Source organism: Agelaius tricolor, unplaced genomic scaffold (assembly GCF_023055355.1).
Source record: "Agelaius tricolor isolate 1412-34295 unplaced genomic scaffold, bAgeTri1.0.p SCAF_132, whole genome shotgun sequence".
In the NCBI taxonomy this organism is placed as follows: domain Eukaryota; kingdom Metazoa; phylum Chordata; class Aves; order Passeriformes; family Icteridae; genus Agelaius; species Agelaius tricolor.
Window position 1 is genome coordinate 155,981 of NW_027269392.1, and position 21,544 is coordinate 177,524.

Sequence of the window (21,544 nt, forward strand, 5' to 3'; positions counted from 1 at the left end):
AATTAAATTAAAAATGCAAAGGGGAAAAATAAACCTGAAAATAAATAAATAAAACTAAATAGAAAATAATTAATATAATACAATAAATATTATGTATGTCTACTATAATTAATATAAAATCATAATTACATGGGGGCGGAGTCACGTGACCGCCAAAATTTGAATTTCCGTGAATTTTACCAAATTTGGGTCTTTTTTTTCCCATTATTTCCCAATAATTCCATTTTTTAGTTTCCCCCAAATTGCCCAAAATTGCAGAAATTCACTTTTTTTGTTGCTCGTGCTCATTGGCCGGCGAACAGAAAATGGGGGCGGAGTCACGTGGCCGCCAAAATTTGAATTTCCGTGAATTTTACCAAATTTGGGTCTTTTTTTCCCATTAATTCCTAATAATTCCATTTTTTAGTTTCCCCAAAATTGCCCAAAATTGCAGAAATTCACCTTTTTTTGTTGCTCGTGCTCATTGGCCGGTGAACAGGAAATGGGGGCGGAGTCACGTGACCCCCAAAATTTGAATTTTGTGAATTTCACCAAATTTGGGTCTTTTTTTTCCCATTATTTCCTAATAATTCCATTTTTTAGTTTCCCCAAAATTGCCCAAAATTGCAGAAATTCACCTTTTTTTGAGGCTCGTGCTCATTGGCCGGTGAACAGGAAATGGGGGCGGAGTCACGTGACCCCCAAAATTTGAATTTTGCTGAATTTTACCAAATTTGGGTCTTTTTCCCACATTATTTCCCAATAATTCCGTTTATTAATTTCCCCCAGATTGCCCAAAATCCCCCAAATTCACCTTTTTTTGTTGCTCGTGCTCATTGGCCGGTAAGCAGGAAATGGGGGCGGAGTCACGTGACCGCCAAAATTTGAATTTCCGTGAATTTCACCAAATTTGGGTCTTTTTTTCCCCAGTATTTCCCAATAATTCCATTTATGAATTTCCCCCAAATTGCTCAAAATGGCCAAAATTCACCTTTTTTTGTTGCTCGTGCTCATTGGCCGGCGAACAGGAAATGGGGGCGGAGTCACGTGACCGCCAAAATTTGAATTTTGTGAATTTTACCAAATTTGGGTCTTTTTTTCCACATTATTTCCTAATAATTCCATTTATGAATTTCTCCCAAATTGCCCAAAATTGCAGAAATTCACCTTTTTTTGTGGCTCGTGCTCATTGGCCGGCGAGCAGGAAATGGGGGCGGAGTCACGTGACCGCCAAAATTTGAATTTTGCTGAATTTCACCAAATTTGGGTCTTTTTTTTTCCCATTATTTCCCAATAATTCCATTTATGAATTTCCCCAAATTGCCCAAAATCCCCAGAAATTCACTTTTTTTGTGGCTAGTGCTCATTGGCCAGTGAACAGAAAATGGGGGCGGAGTCACGTGACCGCCAAAATTTGAATTTTGCTGAATTTTACCAAATTTGGGTCTTTTTTTTCACATTATTTCCTAATAATTCCATTTTTTAGTTTCCTCCAAATTGCCCAAAATTGCAGAAATTCACCTTTTTTTGTGGCTCGTGCTCATTGGCCGGTGAACAGGAAATGGGGGCGGAGTCACGTGACCGCCAAAATTTGAATTTTGCTGAATTTCACCAAATTTGGGTCTTTTTTTTCCCATTATTTCCCAATAATTCCATTTTTTAGTTTCCCCCAAATTGCTCAAAATCCCCAGAAATTCACTTTTTTTGTGGCTCGTGCTCATTGGCTGGTTAGCAGGAAATGGGGGCGGAGTCACGTGACCGCCAAAATTTGAATTTCCGTGAATTTCACCAAATTTGGGTCTTTTTTTCCCATTATTTCCTAATAATTCCATTTATGAATTTCCCCAAATTGCCCAAAATCCCCAGAAATTCACTTTTTTTGTGGCTAGTGCTCATTGGCCAGTGAACAGAAAATGGGGGCGGAGTCACGTGACCGCCAAAATTTGAATTTTGCTGAATTTTACCAAATTTGGGTCTTTTTTTTCACATTATTTCCTAATAATTCCATTTATGAATTTCCCCCAAATTGCCCAAAATCCCCCAAATTCACCTTTTTTTGTGGCTCGTGCTCATTGGCCGGTGAACAGGAAATGGGGGGGGAGTCACGTGACCCCCAAAATTTGAATTTTGCTGAATTTAACCAAATTTGGGTCTTATTTTTCCCATTATTTCCTAATAATTCCATTTATGAATTTCCCCCAAATTGCCCAAAATGCCCCAAATTCACCTTTTTTTGTTGGTCGTGTTCGATTTTCGGCGCCCCGGGCACGGGGGCGGAGCCGCTGGTCACCGTCACCGCCCCCACGGCACCGGAAAATCCCAAAATTTTGATTTCTGTGAATTTCAGGGAATTTGGGTCTTTGTAGCCGTCGTGGAGGACGCGGAGTTCCAGAAGGTTCTGAGGGAAAAAAATTGGAAAAAAAATTATAAAAAATTCAGGGATTTTGGTAAAAAATGGGCAAAAAAAAAAATCTCTTTTTTTTAAATTATTTTTTTTTTTTTTTTTTAATTAAATTATTTATTTTTTTAGTTTTTAAATTAAATTTTAATAAATTAAAATGAAATTCAGAAATTAAATTAAAAAAAATTAATTTGAATTAATTAAAAAAATTAAATTATTCAGAACAATGAAATTCAAAATTTGATTTTTTTTAATTAATAAAAGGATAAATTGGGTTATAAATTGTAAAAATAATATATTTCTATGGGTTAATAATAGAATATAATTTTAATATAAAACTGATATAATTCTATTAAATAATTAATGGAAGAATCAAGAAAATAATAAATTAATAAATAGTTCATAATAAAAATGAATAGGTAAAGTAATAAATATTTATTATTTATTAGTAATAATGTTATTAATATAAATAATTATATTAATATAATATTTAATATATATTATTAATATATTAAATTAATTACTATAATATTCTTAATAATTATTATTTATTAAGGACTATTAATATTCTTAATTAAACATATTAATTAAAATATTAATAAATATATATTAATTGATATTATTTATATGCATTAATTATATTAATATAATATTGTTAATAATCATTAATATTTTTAATGATCAACAAATAAGTAAAGTAATAAATTATTTATTCATTATTTATTTTAACAATATTAATAATTATTAACATTAATCAGTAATATGTAAATATATATTAATTAATGTTTTATTTAATATATAGTAATTAATATATATAATTACTATGCATATAATCATATTAATACAATATTCTTAATAAATATTAACATTTACTAATTATTATTAATATTAATTATTAATTAATACATAAATTATTATATTAATGAATATATCTTAATATATATTATCAATATATAGTAAATTATATAAATAGAATATTCTTAATAATTATTAATACTTATTAATAATTAATCATAAATTATAAGTAAAGCAATAAATAATTTATTCATTAGTTACTATTATTAATTTATTAATTATTATTATTTAATAATAATTATATTAATAGATGTTGATTATTATTGCTAATTAACTTGGGTAAAATTTGAATTAATTTTGGTTAATTTTAATTAATTTGGGTTAATTGGACTCACAGGGCGGGCAGTGAACTCCATCAGCAGGAACTCGCCCTTCTCGTAGGTGTCTGCAGGGCAGGAAATTAAAGAAATTAAAATTAAAATTAAAATTAAATTAAAAATAAAAATTAAATTTTAAATTATGTTTAAATTCGTATTTATATTCAAATTATGAGATATTAAAATTTTAAAAAATTATTTAAATTAAAATTATTAGATAATAAAAGTATAATAAAATTAAAATTAAAAATTAAATTAAAAATTATGTTCATATTAGAATTTCAATTCAAACGAACAGATATTAAAATTAAAAATAAAAATAAAATTTAAAAATTAAAATTAATAATGATGTTTACATTCGTATTTGAAATAAAATCATTAGATATTAAAATTTAAAAAAATTAAATTAAAAAATGATGTTTAAATTAGAACTTCAATTCAAATGAGTGGATATTAGATATTAAAATAAAATTAAAATAAAAAATTTAAATTAAAAATTATGCCTAAATTACAATTTAAATTCAAATTATTTGATATTAAAATTTAAAAAATAAATTTAAAATTATGTTTAAATTACTATTTAAATTCAAATTATTTGATATTAAAATTAAAATAAAACTTAAAATTAAAAAATTAAATTAAAAATTATGCTTAAATTAGAATTTCAATTAAAATATTGGATATTAAAATTTAAAAAATTTAAATTAAAAATGATGTTTAAATTAGAATTTTAAATTAAAATTATTAGATATTAAAATTAAAAAATTTAAATTAAAAATTATGTTTAATTCGTATTAAAATTAAAATGATTAGGTATTAAAATTAAAATAAAATTAAAATTAAAAAATTGAAATTAAAAATTATCTTTAAATTTGTATTTAGATTAAAATTATTAGGTATTAAATTTTAAAAAATTGAAATTAAAAATTATGCTTAAGTTAGAATTTCGATTAATATGATTAATATGATAATATTAAAATTCGATATAAAATTTAATTTTAAATTTTATTAATTATATTTTATTAATTAATTATATTCATTATTTATTAAATATAGTTAATATATTAAATTATGTTAATTGTATTATATTATAGTTTTAATATAATAAAACTAAAAAATTATAATTAAGATTATATTAAATTTAATGAATTATATTTCTAATAAAATAAAATTTAATTTTTAAACGTCAATCACATTAATTTCCTTTCATTAATTGATTTTTAGTAGCTTTAATTAACGAACTCCGCCAATTATAACCCCCTCCTTTCATTCCTTTAACCCCGCTAAATTTGCATAGAATTTGAATATTCCATCCCACCTCATTTGCATGCGATTTACATCTCATTAACATAAATTTCCATGTGCGATTTAACAAACCCCAACCCCCTCACTCCTCATTTTCATCCCCAAAATGCCCCTAAAAAATCCCCCAAAATTCCAATTAATGATGCAATTAACGAGAAAATTGATGCATGAATAAATGAATAATTAATGAGGCGTTAATGAATTATGCAAATGAGGCTGACCGATGCCGACGCCGTCGTCCCAGTAGAGGCTCCCCGAGGCCTCCTGGGCGTCGTTGGGAGCCACGGTCAGGAGCAGCGGCTGCCGGCGGCTGGGAAAGGGAAAATTGGGAATTTGGGGCAAAAAATGGGGAAATTGGGCAATTCCAGAAATTGGGAATGTTGGGGGAAAAGTTGGGAGTTATTAGGGAGTGATTGGGGGTTAATTGGGGGATTAATTGGGGAGTTATTAGGGAATTATTAAGGGATTATTAGAGAATTATTGGGGAATTATTAGGGAATTATTAAGGGATTATTGGGGAATTTATAGGGGAATTATTAGGGAATTATTAGGGAATTATTAAGGGATTATTGGGGAATTTATAGGGGAATTATTAGGGAATTATTAGGGAATTATTAAGGGATTATTGGAGAATTATTGAGCGATTATTAGGAGGTTATTGGTGAATTATTGGAAAATTATTGGGGGTTAATTGGGGGGTTAATTAGGGGATTAATTAGGGGATTATTTGGGGTTTATTGGAGAATTATTGGGGAATTATTAGGGAATTATTAAGGGATTATTGGGGGATTATTAGGGAATTATTAGGGGATTATTGGAGAATTATTGGGGAATTATTAGGGAATTATTAAGGGATTATTGGGGGATTATTAGGGAATTAATGGGGGATTGTTATTGGGGAGTTATTGGGGAGTTATTGGGGATTAATTAAGGGATTTATTGGGGAATTATTAGGGAATTATTAAGGGATTATTGGGGGATTATTAGGAATTAATGGGGGATAATTATTGGGGAGTTATTGGGGAGTTATTGGGGATTAATTAAGGGATTTATTGGGGAATTATTAGGGAATTATTAAGGGTTTATTAAAGAATTATTGGGGAATTATTAGGGACATATTAAGGGATTATTGGCGGTTATTGGGGAATTATTAAGGGATTATTGGAGAATTATTGGGGGATTATTAAGGGATTATTAGGAGGTTATTGGTGAATGATTGGAAAATTATTGGGGGATTATTGGGGATTTATTGGGGATTATTAGGGAATTATTAAGGGATTATTGGGGGTTATTGGGGATTTATTGAAGAATTATTAGGAAATTATTAAGGAATTGGTGGAGAATTATTGGGGATTTATTGGGGATTTATTAGGGAATTATTAAAGAATTATTAAGGGATTATTGGGAGATTATTAAGGAATTATTGGAGAATTATTGGGGGATTATTGGGGATTTATTGGGGGATTAATAGGGAATTATTGGGAATTATTAAGGGATTATTGGGGGTTATTGGGGATTTATTAGGGAATTATTGGGGATTTATTGGGGAACTATTGGGGATTTATTGGGGATTTATTGGGGATTTATTAGGGAATTATCAAGGGATTATTAAGGGATTATTGGGGGATTATTAAGGAATTATTGGAGAATTACTGGGGGTTATTAGGGAATTATTAGGGAATTATTAAGGGATTATTGGGGGAAAATTGGGGATTAACTGAGGTCTTATTGGGGGTCAATTAGGGGATTTAGTGGGGATTAATTAGGGGATTTATTGGGGTTTAATTAGGGGATTAATTGGGGAGTTAATAAGGATTTATTGGGGGGTTATTGAAATTTTTTTGGGGAATTATTGGGGGATTTATTGGGGAATTACTGGGGGATTTATTGGGGCTTTCTTGGGGATTTATTGGGGAATTATTGGGGGATTATTAGGGAATTATTAAGGAATTTTTGGAGAATTATTGGGGATTTATTGGGGAATTATTGGCGGATTATTAAGGAGCTATTGTGGAGTTAATGGGGAATTATTAAGGGATTTATTGGGGGATTATTAAGGGATTTATTAGGGAATTATTAAAGGATTTATTGGAGAATTATTAGGCAATTATTGGGGATTTATTAGGGAATTATTAATGAATTATTTTTAAATTTTTTGACCCAAAAAGCCCCAAATCAATGAAATTTCCCCCATTCTCACCTGAATTTGGTGTTGTTGGCCGGGAGCTGCTGGGGGAGGACGAGGCCGCCCCGGATGTGGACGTTGATGTGACCCAAAGGCGCCGGAAAGTTCCGGAACTGGCGCCGGACCCCGACCTCCTCATTTTGGGAAACGGCCACAAAATGGGGGAATTATTAGGGAATTATTAGGGGATTATTAGGGGATTATTAGGGAATTATTAGGGAATTATTGGGGAATTATTAGAGGAATTATTGGGGGATTATTAGGGAATTAATTGGGAATAATTGGGGAATTATTGGGAAAATATTAGGGTATTATTAGGGAATTATTAAGGGATCATTAGGGAATTATTAAGGGATTATTAGGGGATTATTAGGGAATTATTAAGGGATTATTGGGGAATTATTAGGGGATTATTAGGGAATTATTAGGGAATTATTAAGGGATTATTAGGTAATTATTAAGGTATTATTAGGTAATTATTAAGGGATTACGGGCGGATTATTGGGGAATTAATGGGGAAATATTGGGGGATTATTGGGGAATTATTAGGGAATTATTAAGGGATTATTGGGGAATTATTGGGGAAGTATTGGGGAATTATTAAGAGATTATTGGGGAATTATTGGGGAATTATTAGGGAATTATTGGGGGTTATTGGGGAATTAATGGGGAATTATTAAGGGATTATTAGAGAATTATTGGGGATTTATTGGGAAATTATTGGGGATTAATTGGGGATTTATTGGAGGATTATTGGGGGATTATTAGGGAATTATTAAGGGATTATTAGGGAATTATTAGGGAATTATTTGGGAATAATTGGGGAATTATTGGGGAATCATTAGGGGATTATTAGGGAATTATTAAGGGATTATTAAGGAATTATTGGGGAATTATTAAGGGATTATTGGGGAATTATTAGGGAATTATTAAGGGATTATTGGGGATTTATTGGGGATTTATTGGGGGATTATTGGAGAATTATTGGGGAATTACTGGGGAATTATTAAGAGATTATTGGGAATTATTGGGGAATTATTAGGGAATTATTAAGGGATTATTGGGGATTTATTGGAGAATTATTGGGGGATTATTGGGAATTATTGGGGAATTATTGGAGAATTATTGGGGAATTATTAGGGAATTATTGGGGAATAATTTGGGATTTTTTAGATGATTTATTGGGGGATTATTGGGGAATTAATGGGGAATTATTAAGGGATTATTAGGGAATTATTGGAGAATTATTGGGGGATTATTATGGAATTATTGGGGAATTATTAAGGGATTATTGGAGAATTATTAGGGAATTATTAAGGGATTATTATTAATAAACAATAATTAGGCATTAATTAACTAATTAATGACTCCGTGAAGGGAACTCACGGTGTGGAAGTCGAACCAGCGAGCGTCGGGCAGGTACGCGCGCACCTGGGTCACGCCCTGAGGGGACATTTGGGGTTTTTCACCCAAAAAACCCCAAATTTGGGACATTTTGGGATTTTCCCCTTTCATTTTTGGGATTTCCCACATTCCCCCCTTTTGTTTTTAGGATTTCCGCCACATTTCCCCCCTTTTGTTTTTAGGATTTCCCCCATTTTGCCCCATTGGGTTTTTGGGATTTTCCCCATTTCCCCCCTTTTGTTTTTGGGATTTCCCCAATTGGGTTTTTTGGGATTTTCCCCATTTCCCCCATTGGGTTTTTTAGGATTTCCCTCATTGGGTTTTTGGGATCTCCCCCTTTTCCCCCCTTTTGTTTTTGGGATTTCCCCCATTTCCCCCACTGGTGTTTTGGGATTTCCCCCATTTTGCCCCATTGAGTTTTTGGGATTTTCCCCATTTCCCCCATTGGGTTTTTGGGATTTTCCCCATTTCCCCCATTGGGTTTTTGGGATTTTCCCCATTTCCCCCATTGGGGTTTTGGGGATTTCCCCCATTGGGTTTTTGGGATTTCCCCTTTGGATTTTTCCATTTCTCCCCCTTTTTTTGGGATTTCCCCATTTCCCCCATTGATGTTTTTGGGATTTCCCCCATTGGGTTTTTAGGATTTCCCCCATTTCCCCCATTGGTGTTTTAGGATTTCCCCTATTGGTGTTTTGGGATTTCCCCATTTCCCCCATTGGGTTTTTGGGATTCCCCCCTTTTTATTGGGATTTCCCCCATTGGGTTTTTGGGATTTCCCCCATTGGGTTTTTGGGATTTTCCCCATTGGGTTTTTGGGATTTTCCCCATTGGTGTTTTGGGATTTCCCCCATTTTGCCCCAGGTACGCGCGCACCTGGCTCATGCCCTGGGGGGACATTTGGGGTTTGCCCCAAAAAACCCCAAATTTGGGACATTTTGGGATTTCCCCCATTATTTTTTGGGATTTCCCATTTTCCCCCATTGGCTTTTTGGGATTTCCCTCATTAAATTTTTGGGGTTTCCCCATTTCCCCCATTGGTGTTTTGGGATTTGGGATTTCCCCCATTGGGTTTTTAGGATTTCCCCATTTCCCCCAATCTTTTTTAGGATTTCCGCCATTTCCCCCCATTGGGTTTTTTGGGATTTCTCCCATTGGGTTTTTAGGATTTCCCCCATTTCCCCCATTGGGTTTTTGGGATTTCCCCTTTTTTATTGGGATTTTCCACATTTCCCCTCTTTTGTTTTTAGGATTTCTCCACATTTCCCCCCTTTTGTTTTTAGGATTTCCCCCATTTCCCCCATTCTTTTTTAGGATTTCCCCCATTGGGTTTTTGGGATCTCCCCCTTTTCCCCCCTTTTGTTTTTAGGATTTCCCACATTTCCCCCATTGGGATTTGGGATTTCCCCCATTCTTATTGGGATTTCCCCCATTTCCCCCATTGGAGTTTTGGGATTTTCCCCATTGGGTTTTTGGGATTTCCCCCATTTTCCCCATTGGGTTTTTGGGATTTCCCCCATTTTGCCCCAGGTACGCGCGCACCTGGCTCATGCCCTGGGGGGACATTTGGGGTTTGCACCCAAAAAACCCCAAATTTGGGACATTTTGGGACATTTGGGGACATTTTGGGATTTTCCACATTTCCCCCATTGGGTTTTTAGGATTTCCGCCATTTCCCCATTGGTGTTTTGGGATTTCCCCCATTGGGTTTTTGGGATTTTCCCACATTTCCCCCCTTTTGTTTTTAGGATTTTCCCCATTTCCCCCATTCTTTTTTGGGATTTCCTCCCTTGGGTTTTTGGGATTTCCCCCATTTTCCCCCCTTGGGTTCTTAGGATTTCCCCATTTCCCCCATTGGGTTTTTTGGGATTTCCCCATTGGGTTTTTAGGATTTCCCAATTTCCCCCATTGGGTTTTTAGGATTTCCCCTTTTTTATTGGGATTTTCCACATTTCCCCCCTTTTGTTTTTAGGATTTTCCCCATTTCCCCCATTGGGTTTTTGGGATTTTCCCCATTTCCCCCATTGGTGTTTTTGGGATTTCCCCCATTGGGATTTCCCCCATTTGTGTTTTGGGATTTCCACCCATTTTCCTCACTGGGTTTTTGGGATTTCCCCAATTTCCCCCATTCTTATTGGGATTTTCCCCATTGGGTTTTTGGGATTTTCCCCATTTCCCCCTTTGGGTATTTAGGATTTCCCAATTTCCCCCATTGGTGTTTTGGGATTTCCCCCATTGGTGTTTTGGGATTTCCCAATTTCCCCCATTGGTGTTTTGGGATTTCCCCCATTGGGATTTGGGATTTCCCCCATTTCCTCCCTTTTGTTTTTAGGATTTCCCCCATTGGATTTTTAGGATTTCCCCCATTTCCCCCATTGGGTACTTGGGATTTCCCCATTGGGTTTTTTAGGATTTGTACCATTTCCCCCATTGGTGTTTCAGGATTTCCCCCATTTCCCCCATTGGGTTTTTGGGATTTCCCCCATTTCCCCCATTGGGTTTTTGGGATTTCCTCCACTGGGGTTTTTGGGATTTTCCCCATTGGGTTTTTGGGATTTCCCCCATTTTGCCCCAGGTACGCGCGCACCTGGCTCACGCCCTGAGGGGACATTTGGGGTTTTCACACAAAAAACCCCAGATTTGGGACATTTGGGGACATTTGGGGATTTTCCCCATTTACTTTTGGGATTTCCCCCATTGGGATTTGGGATTTCCCCCTTTTTATTGGGATTTTCCCCATTTCCCCCCTTTTGTTTTTGGGATTTCTCCCATTTCCCCCACTGGTGTTTTGGGATTTCCCCCATTTTGCCCCATTGAGTTTTTGGGAATTCCCCCATTTTCCCCCAGGTACGCGCACACCTGGCTCACGCCCTGCGGGGACATTTGGGGTTTTCACACAAAAAACCCCCAAATTTGGGACATTTTGGGATTTCCCAATTTCTCCCATTGTTGATTTGGGATTTTCCCCATTTCCACCCTTTTTTTTTTAGGATTTTTCCCATTTCCCCCATTCGTTTTTGGGATTTCCCCCATTTCCCCCATTGTTGTTTTGGGATTTTCCCCATTGGCTTTTTTGGGATTTCCCCCATTTCCCCCATTGGTGTTTTAGGATTTCCACCATTTTGCCCCATTGGTTTTTGGGATTTTCCCCATTTCCCCCCTTTTGTTTTTAGGATTTCCCCATTGGGTTTTTGGGATTTCCCCCATTGGGATTTCCCCCATTTCCCCCATTGGGTTTTTGGGATTTCCCCATTTCCCCCCATTGGTGTTTTGGGATTTGGGATTTCCCCCATTTCCCCCTTTTTGTTTTTAGGGTTTCCGCCATTTCCCCCATTGGGCTTTTGGGATTTCCCCCATTTTGCCCCATTCTTTGGGGCATTTCCCCCATTCCATTTGTAGGAATTCCCATTTTTCCAATTTTTCCCCATTTTCCCCCCATTTTTCCCATTTTTCCCATTTTCCCCCATTTCCCCCATTGTGTTTTTGGGATTTCCCCCATTGCATTTGTAGGATTTCCCATTTTTCCCATTTTTCCCATTTTCCCCCCATTTTCCCCCATTTTTCCCATTTTCCCCCCATTCTTTGGGGCATTTCCCCCATTCCATTTTTTGGATTTCCCATTTTTCCCATTTCCCCCCATTTTTCCCCATTGGGTTTTTGGGATTTCCCCATTTCCCCCATTGGTGTTTTGGGATTTGGGATTTCCCCCATTTCCCCCTTTTTGTTTTTAGGATTTCCCCCATTTCCCCCATTGGGCTTTTGGGATTTTCCCATTTTCCCCCATTCTTTGGGGCATTTCCCCCATTCCATTTGTAGGATTTCCCATTTTTCCCATTTCCCCCCATTTTTCCCCATTTCCCCCCAATTTTCCCCCCATTTTCCCCATTTTTCCCCCATTTCCCCCATTTTTCCCATTTTCCCCATTTTCCCCCATTTTTCCCCATTTTCCCCATTTTCCCCCATTTTTTCCCATTTTCCCCCCATTTTCCCATTTTTCCCCCATTTTTCCCCATTTCCCCCCATTTCCCCCCCCATTTTTCCCATTTTCCCCCCCATTTTCCCCCATTTTTTCCCATTTTCCCCCCATTTTTCCCATTTTCCCCCCATTCTTTGGGGCATTTCCCCCATTCCATTTGTAGGAATTCCCATTTTTCCAATTTTTTCCCCATTTTCCCCCCATTTTTCCCATTTTCCCCCATTTCCCCCATTGGGTTTTTGGGATTTCCCCCATTGCATTTGTAGGATTTCCCATTTTTCCCATTTTTCCCATTTTCCCCCCATTTTCCCCCATTTTTCCCATTTTCCCCCCCATTCTTTGGGGCATTTCCCCCATTCCATTTTTAGGATTTTCCATTTTTCCCATTTTTCCCCATTTTTCCCCATTGGGTTTTTGGGATTTTCCCCATTTCCCCCATTGGTGTTTTAGGATTTCCGCCATTTTGCCCCATTGGGTTTTGGGATTTTCCCCCTTTTTATTTGGATTCCCCCATTTCCCCCATTCTTTTTTAGGATTTCCCCATTTCCCCCATTGCCTTTTTGGGATTCCCCCATTAAATTTTTAGGATTTCCCATTTTTCCCATTTTCCCCCATTGGGTTTTTGGGATTCCCCCATTCCATTTGTAGGATTTCCCATTTTTCCAATTTTTCCCCATTTTCCCCCCATTTTTCCCATTTTTCCCATTTTCCCCCATTTCCCCCATTGTGTTTTTGGGATTTCCCCCATTGCATTTGTAGGATTTCCCATTTTTCCCATTTTTCCCATTTTCCCCCCATTTTCCCCCATTTTTCCCATTTTCCCCCCATTCTTTGGGGCATTTCCCCCATTCCATTTTTGGGATTTCCCATTTTTCCCATTTGCCCCCATTTTTCCCCATTGGGTTTTTGGGATTTCCCCATTTCCCCCATTGGTGTTTTGGGATTTGGGATTTCCCCCATTTCCCCCTTTTTGTTTTTAGGATTTCCCCCATTTCCCCCATTGGGCTTTTGGGATTTCCCCCATTTTCCCCCCATTCTTTGGGGCATTTCCCCCATTCCATTTGTAGGATTTCCCATTTTTCCCATTTTCCCCCATTTTTCCCCATTTCCCTCCAATTTTCCCCCCATTTTCCCCCATTTTCCCCCCATTTTTCCCATTTTTCCCCATTTTCCCCCCATTTTTCCCCCATTTTTCCCCATTTCCCCCCATTTTCCCCCCATTTTTTCCCATTTTTTCCCATTTTCCCATTTTCCCCATTTTCCCCCATTTTTCCCATTTTCCCCCATTTTCCCCCATTTTCCCATTTTCCCCCCATTTTTCCCCATTTTCCCCCCATTTTTTCCCATTTTCCCCCATTTTTCCCCATTTTCCCCCCATTTTTTCCCATTTTCCCCCCATTTTTCCCCATTTTTCCCCATTTTTCCCCATTTTTTCCCATTTTCCCCCCATTTTCCCCCATTTTCCCCCATTTTTCCCCATTTTTCCCATTTTCCCCCATTTTTCCCCCATTTTTTCCCCACCGGCTCCAGCACGGGGCTGACCAGGAGCCCCTCCCCCCACAGGAACTGCCGGTCCAGGTCCCACGTGGTTCTGTCCTCCACAAATCTGGGGCAAAAAACGCCAAATTTGGGCAAATCCGCCCCAAAAAATCACCCAAAATCATTGAAAAAAATTTAAATATTAATTAAAAAAATAATTCATAAAATAATAATTATTATTGTATTAATGGGATTGAAATAAGTGTGAAAATTATGGTGTTTTATATTAAAAATAGTGAAATAATTAATGGAAATATTAATTTTAATATTTGAAAATAATAAAGAAATAAATATTAATTAATGGCGATTTTTGGGCTGGAAAATGATGATTTTTGGGATAAAAAAATGGTGATTTTTGGGATGAAAAAGGGTGATTTTTGGGGTGAAAAAAGGGGGATTTTGGGGTGAAAAGAGGCGATTTTGGGGCCAAACCCCATGAGTTTGGGGTGATAAAAAGGTGATTTTTGGAGTGAAAAATAGGCTGATTTTGGGGTGAAAAAAGGGCGATTTTTGAGGTGAAAAGAGTCGATTTTGGGGCCAAAACCGATGAGTTTGGGGTGATGAAAAGGTGATTTTTTGGGGTGAAAAAAGGCAATTTTGGGGTGAAAAATGGTGATTTTGGGGCTAAAAATTATGCTTTTGGCATGACAAAAAAGTGATTTTTTGGGGTAAAAAAGGTGATTTTTGGGGTGAAAAAAGGGTGATTTTTGGGGCTAAAAATGATGATTTAGGGCTGGCACAAAGGGGATTTTTTGGGGTAACAAAAGGGCGATTTTTGGGGTGAAAAGAGGGGATTTTGGGGACTGACTCGTGCAGCAGAGGTCGCACCACGGTGTCGCCGCGGGCGTGGGCGCGGAACAGCAGCGAGTACAGCAGGGGCAGCAGGCGATAGCGCAGCCCCAGCACCCGGCGGGACAGGGACACGAAGGTCGAGTTCCAGGCCACCGGGTCCTGGCGCTGGAATGGGGAGAAAAACGGGGATTTTGGTGAATTTGGGGAGGAAATGGGGGTTTGGGGGGGTTTGGGGGGGTTTGGGGGGGTTTGGGGGGAAATACGGAGGGGGAGTTTGGGGATGGATGGGGAAAATGTTGGGGGAAATGAATGGGAAATGTGGGGAAATATGGGAAATAATGGGGGAAAAATGGGGGAAAAATGGGGAAAAATGGGGGGAAATGGGAAAAAAGGGAAAAATAATGGGGGAAATATGGGGGAAAAATGGGGAAAATATGGGGGGAAAACGGGGAAAAATATGGGGGAAAAATGGGGAAAAATGAGGGAAATATGGGGGAAGAAATGGGGAAAATATGGGGGAAAATGGGGAAAAAATGGGGGAAAAATGGGGGGAAATAGGGAAAATGTGGGGGAAAAAATGGGGGAAAATATGGGGAAAAATGGGGAAAATATGGGGAAAAATGGGGGGAAAATGGGGGAAAAATGGGGAAAATATGGGGGAAAAATGGGGAAAATATCGTGGAAAAATGGGGAAAAATGGGGGAAATGGGAAAAATAATGGGGGAAATATGGAAATAAAGAGAAAAAATGAAAATAAAATGGGAAATATGGGAAAAATAATGGGGGAAAAATGGGAAAATATGGGAAAATATGGGGAAAAAATGCAAATAAAATGGGAAATAATGGGGGAAATAATGGGGGAAATGAAGAGAAAAAATGAAAATAAAATGGGAAATATGGGAAAATATGGGGGATATATGGGGGAAATATGGGAAATAAAGGGAAAATATTCAGGAAATGAAGGGGAAAAGGGGAAAAAGGGGAAATGTGGGGATTTTGGGGAAATTTTGGGGATTTTTGGGGGGAATTTCCCCACCTTGTCGTGGTTGCCGTTGTGGTTGCGCGAGTAGGGGTAGAAGGCGCCGAGCTCCATCCAGCGGGCGCAGAGCTCGAACGAGGGCTCCCCGAAAAAGCCGCAGATGTCGGCCCCGGTCTGCCCCAAAAGCAGCCAAAATATGAGCAAAATGAGGCCAAAAATGCCCCAAAAAAATGAGATTAAAATGCCATAAAATGAGGCCAAAAAATCCCCAAAAAATGAGATTAAAATGCCAAAAAAATGAGCCAAAAATCCCCAAAAATGAGGCCAAAATGCCAAAAAAAAAAGAGCTCAAAATGCCAAAAAAATGAGGCCAAAATGCCAAAAAAATGAGGCCAAAAATCCCCCAAAAAAAGAGATTAAAATGTCATCAAATGAGGCCAAAAATCCCCCCCAAAAAATGAGATCAAAATGCCAAAAAAATGAGCCAAAAAATCCCCAAAAATGAGGCCAAAATGCCAAAAAAAATGAGCTCAAAATGCCAAAAATATGAGGCAAAAAAATCCCCAAAAAATGAGACCAAAATGCCATCAAATGAGGCCAAAAATCCCCCAAAAAATGAGGCCAAAAATCCCCAAAAAATGAGATCAAAATGCCACCAAAATGAGCCAAAAATCCCCAAAAAATGAGACCAAAATGCCAAAAAAAATGAGGCAAAAATGCCATAAAACCCAGCCCAAAACCCCATAAAACCCAGCCCAAAATCCCCCCAAAAAAGAGCCCAAAATGCCATAAAAACCCAGAAAAAAATCCCATAAAACCCAACCCCAAATCCCATAAAAATGACCCCAAAATCCCCAAAAAATGCACCAAAATCCCATAAAACGCTCCCAAATCCCCTCAACCCCTGCCCAGCCCTGGAGTTTTCCCAAAAACCCCCAAATTTGACCCCAAAAGCTCCAAAATCCCCCAAAACCGATCCCAAAATCCCATAAAACCCAACCCAAAATCCCAGAAAAATGAGCCCAAATCATGATCCCAAATCCCATAAAAACCCAACCCAAAATCCCAAAAAAAAAGGGCCCAAAATCCCCAAAAAATGAGGCCAAAATGCCATAAAAACCCAGCAAAAATCCTATAAAAATGAGCGCAAAATCCCCAAAAAATGAGGCCAAAATCCCATCAAATCCACCCAAAAATCCCATCAGATTGAGCCCAAAATGCCATAAAAATGAACTTGAAATTCCCATAAAAATCCAGCCCAAAAATCCCATCAAAATGAGCTCAAAATCCCAAAAAAATGAGCTCAAAATGCCATAAAAACCCAGCAAAAAATCCCAAAAAACCCAACCCAAAATCCCATAAACCCCAGGCCAAAATCCAAAAAAAATGAGCCCAAAATCCCATAAAAAACCAACCCAAAATGCCCCAAAAAAGAGCCCAAAATCCATAAAAACCCAGCAAAAAATCCCCAAAAAAAGAGCTCAAAATGCCATCAAATGAGGCCAAAAATCCCCCAAAAAATGAGGCAAAAAAATCCCCCAAAAAATGAGGCCAAAATGCCAAAAAAATGAGCCAAAAACCCCCCAAAAAATGAGGCCAAAATGCCATCAAAATGAGCCAAAAATCCCCCCAAAAATGAGATCAAAATGCCATCAAATGAGGCCAAAAATCCCAAAAAAATGAGATTAAAAATGCCATCAAATGAGGCCAAAAAACCCAAAAAAATGAGATTAAAATGCCAAAAAATGAGGCCAAAATGCCAAAAAAATGAGCCAAAAAATCCCCCAAAAAAATGAGGCCAAAATGCCATCAAAATGAGCCAAAAAATCCCCAAAAATGAGACCAAAATGCCATCAAATGAGGCCAAAAATCCCCAAAAAAAGAGATTAAAATGTCATCAAATGAGGCCAAAAATCCCAAAAAAATGAGGCTAAATGCCATCAAAATGAGCCAAAAATCCCCAAAAAATGAGACCAAAATGCCAAAAAAAATGAGGCAAAAATGCCATAAAACCCAGCCCAAAATCCCATAAAAACCCAGCAAAAAATCCCATAAAAATGAGCTCAAAATCCCATCAAAATGAGGCCAAAATCCCATAAATACCCAGCAAAAAATCCCATAAACCCCAGCAAAAAAATCCCATAAAACCCAGCCCAAAACCCCATAAAACCCAGCCCAAAATCCCCCCAAAAAAGAGCCCAAAATGCCATAAAAACCCAGAAAAAAAATCCCATAAAACCCAACCCCAAATCCCATAAAAATGACCCCAAAATCCCCAAAAAATGCACCAAAATACCATAAAACGCTCCAAATCCCCTCAACCCCTGCCCAGCCCTGGAGTTTTCCCCAAAAACCCCCAAATTTGACCCAAAAGCTCCAAAATCCCCCAAAACCGATCCCAAAATCCCATAAAACCCAACCCAAAATCCCAGAAAAATGAGCCCAAAATCCCCCCAAATCCCATAAAACCAAGTCCCAAAACCCCATAAAAGCGACCCCCAAAATCCCATAAAAATGAGGCCAAAATCCCATAAACCCAACCCAAAACCCCATAAAAAATGACCCCAAAATCCCAAAAAAATGCGCCCAAATCCCCTAAACCCAACCTAAAATCCCATAAAAACCCAGCAAAAAATCCCATAAAAATGAGCCCAAAATCCTCAAAAAATGCACCCAAATCCCATAAAAATGCTCCAAATCCCCTAAAACGCTCCCAATATCCCATAAAACTGACCCCAAAATCCCCTAAAACGCTCCCAAATCCCTCAACCCCGCCCATCCTGGGCCTTTCCCAAAATCCCCGAATTTGACCCCAAAAATCCCATAAAAACCCAACCCAAAATCCCATAAAAACCCAACCCAAAATCCCATAAAAACCCAACCCAAAATCCCATAAAATGCGCCCAAAATCCCATAAAACCCAGGAAAAAATTCCATAAAAAAATGAGCTCAAAATCCCCCCAAAAATGAGCCCGAAATCCCATAAACCCCAACCCAAAATCCTATAAAAACGAGCCCAAAATCCCATAAAACCCAACCCAAAATCCCATAAAAATGAGCCCAAAGTCCCAAAAAATGCTCCCAAAATCCCCAAAAAATGCGCCCAAATCCCCTAAAAATCACCCCAAAAAGAGCCCAAAATCCCATAAAAACCCAACCCCAAATCCCATAAAAATGACCCCAAATCCCAAAAAAAATGACCCCAAAATCCCCTAAAACGCTCCCAAATCCCCCCAACCCCGCCCATCCTGGGCCTTTCCCAAAAACCCCGAATTTGACCCCAAATTCCCCCCAAAATGACCCCAAAAATCCCATAAAACCCCAACCCAAAATCCCATAAAAATGAGCCCAAATCCCCTAAACCCAACCCAAAACCCCATAAAAATGAGCCCAAAATCCCAAAAAATGACCCCAAAATCCCCAAAAAATGTGCCCAAATCCCATAAAAATGCTCCCAAATCCCCTAAACCCAGCCCAAAATCCCATAAAAATGAGCCCAAAATCCCAAAAAATGCACCCAAATCCCATAAAAACCCAACCCAAAACCCCATAAAACCGAACCTAAATTCCTATAAAAATGATCCCAAATCCCATAAAAACCCACCCCAAAAACCCCAAAAAATGAGCCCAAAATCCCATAAACCCCAGCCCAAAATCCCATAAAAATGAGCCCAAAATCCCAAAAAATTACCCCAAATCCCCTAAAACCCACCCCAAAATCCCATAAAAATGACCCCAAAACCCCAAAACCTGACCCCAAAATCCCATAAAACCCAACCCCAAATCCCCCCCAGCCCCGCCCATCCTGGGCCTTTCCCAAAATCCCCGAATTTGACCCCAAAAATCCCATAAAAACCCAACCCAAAATCCCATAAAAATGAGCCCAAAATCCCAAAAAATGACCCCAAAATCCCCCAAAAAATGCGCCCAAATCCCATAAGAATGCTCCCAAATCCCCTAAAACCCAACCCCAAATCCCCCCAGCCCCGCCCATCCTGGGCCTTTCCCAAAATCCCCGAATTTGACCCCAAAATCCCAACCCGATCCCAAAGATCCCATAAAACCCCGACCCAAAACCCCATAAAAATGAGCCCAAAATCCCCCAAAAAATGCTCCCAAAATCCCTTAAAATGATCCCAAAATCCCATAAAAAATGCACCCAAATCCCCTAAAACCCACCCCAAAACCCCCAAAAAACCCACCCCAAAACCCCCAAAAAATGACCCCAAAATCCCATAAAAATGACCCCAAAATCCCCAAAAAATGAGCCCAAAATCCCATAAAAATGACCCCAAAATCCACAAAAAATGAGCCCAAAATCCCATAAAAATGATCCCAAAAAAATGAGCCCAAATCCCATAAAAACGAGCTCAAAATCCATAAAAATGATCCCAAAAAATGAGCCCAAATCCCATAAAAACCCAACCCAAAATCCCCATAAAAATGAGCTCAAAATCCCCAAAAAAATGCACCCAAATCCTCTAAAAATCACCCCAAAAACCGACCCAAATCCCCTAAAACGCTCCCAAATCCCCTAAAACCCAACCCCAAATCCCCCCAACCCCGCCCATCCTGGGCCTTTCCCAAAAACCTTGAATTTGACCCCAAAATCCCCTCAAACTGATCCCAAAAATCCCATAAAAATGATCCCAAAAATGATCCCAAATCCCATAAAAACCCACCCCAAAATCCCATAAAAACCCAGCAAAAAAATCCCATAAAAACCCAACCCCAAATCCCCCAAAAATGCACCCAAATCCCCTAAACCCCCGCCCAAATCCCCTAAACCCCACCCCAAAATCCCATAAAAACGAGCCCAAAATCCATAAAAACCCAACCCCAAAAATCCCATAAAAATGAGCCCAAAATCCCCAAAAATGAGCCCAAATCCCCTAAAACCCAACCCAAAATCCCATAAAAATGATCCCAAAAAATGAGCCCAAATCCCATAAAAACCAACCCCAAATCCCATAAAAATGACCCCAAAAACCGACCCCAAAATCCCCTAAAACGATCCCAAATCCCCTAAAACCCAACCCCAAATCCCCTAAAACGCTCCAAACCCCATAAAAAAGACCCCAAAACCCCAAAAACCCGACCCCAAAATCCCCTAAAACCCAACCCCAAATCCCCCCAGCCCCGCCCATCCTGGGCCGTTCCCAAAATCCCCGAATTTGACCCCAAAAATCCCATAAAAACCCAACCCAAAATCCCATAAAAATGAGCCCAAAATCCCAAAAAAATGACCCCAAAATCCCCCAAAAATGTGCCCAAATCCCATAAAAATGCTCCCAAAATCCCCTAAACGCTCCCAAATCCCCTAAAACCCAACCCCAAATCCCCCCAGCCCCGCCCATCCTGGGCCTTTCCCAAAATCCCCGAATTTGCCCCCCAAAATCCCAACCCGATCCCAACGGGGCCGGATTTGGGGCCATCCCAGCGCGGCACTCACGTAGGGGATCCCAAAGAGGCTGAAACTCCAACATCCCTGCGGGAAATGGGGAAATTTGGGGATTTTTGGGGAAAATTTGGGGAAATTTGGGGAAATTTGGGGGTTTTGGGGGCATTTTGAGGGGATTTTTAGGGTAATTTTGGGGCTTTTTGGGGTCGTTTTGGGTCATTTTTGGGTTATTTTGGGGTCATTTTTTGGGGTCATTTTTTGGTGCTTTTTGGGTCATTTTGGGTCATTTTCAGGCCATTTTTAGGGTAATTTTGGGTCATTTTTGGGTCATTTTGGGTCATTTTCAGGCCTTTTTTAGGGTAATTTTGGGTCATTTTCAGGCCTTTTTTTTAGGGTAATTTTGGGTCATTTTTG

At 38.3% G+C, this 21,544-nt stretch overlaps 1 protein-coding gene across 1 annotated transcript; it reads right to left on the bottom strand.

The window, feature by feature from the left end:
* Positions 1-200: 200 nt before the first annotated feature.
* LOC139586697 (sucrase-isomaltase, intestinal-like) lies at positions 201-21,217 on the bottom strand (the record flags this gene model as incomplete). Its single annotated transcript, XM_071420274.1, has 7 exons — positions 201-2,377; positions 5,079-5,167; positions 8,429-8,485; positions 13,941-14,025; positions 14,767-14,915; positions 15,787-15,903; positions 21,182-21,217. Coding segments are annotated over 7 exons (588 nt in total), but the record flags the coding sequence as incomplete, so codon positions are not given.
* Between the last annotated feature and the right edge of the window lie 327 nt (positions 21,218-21,544).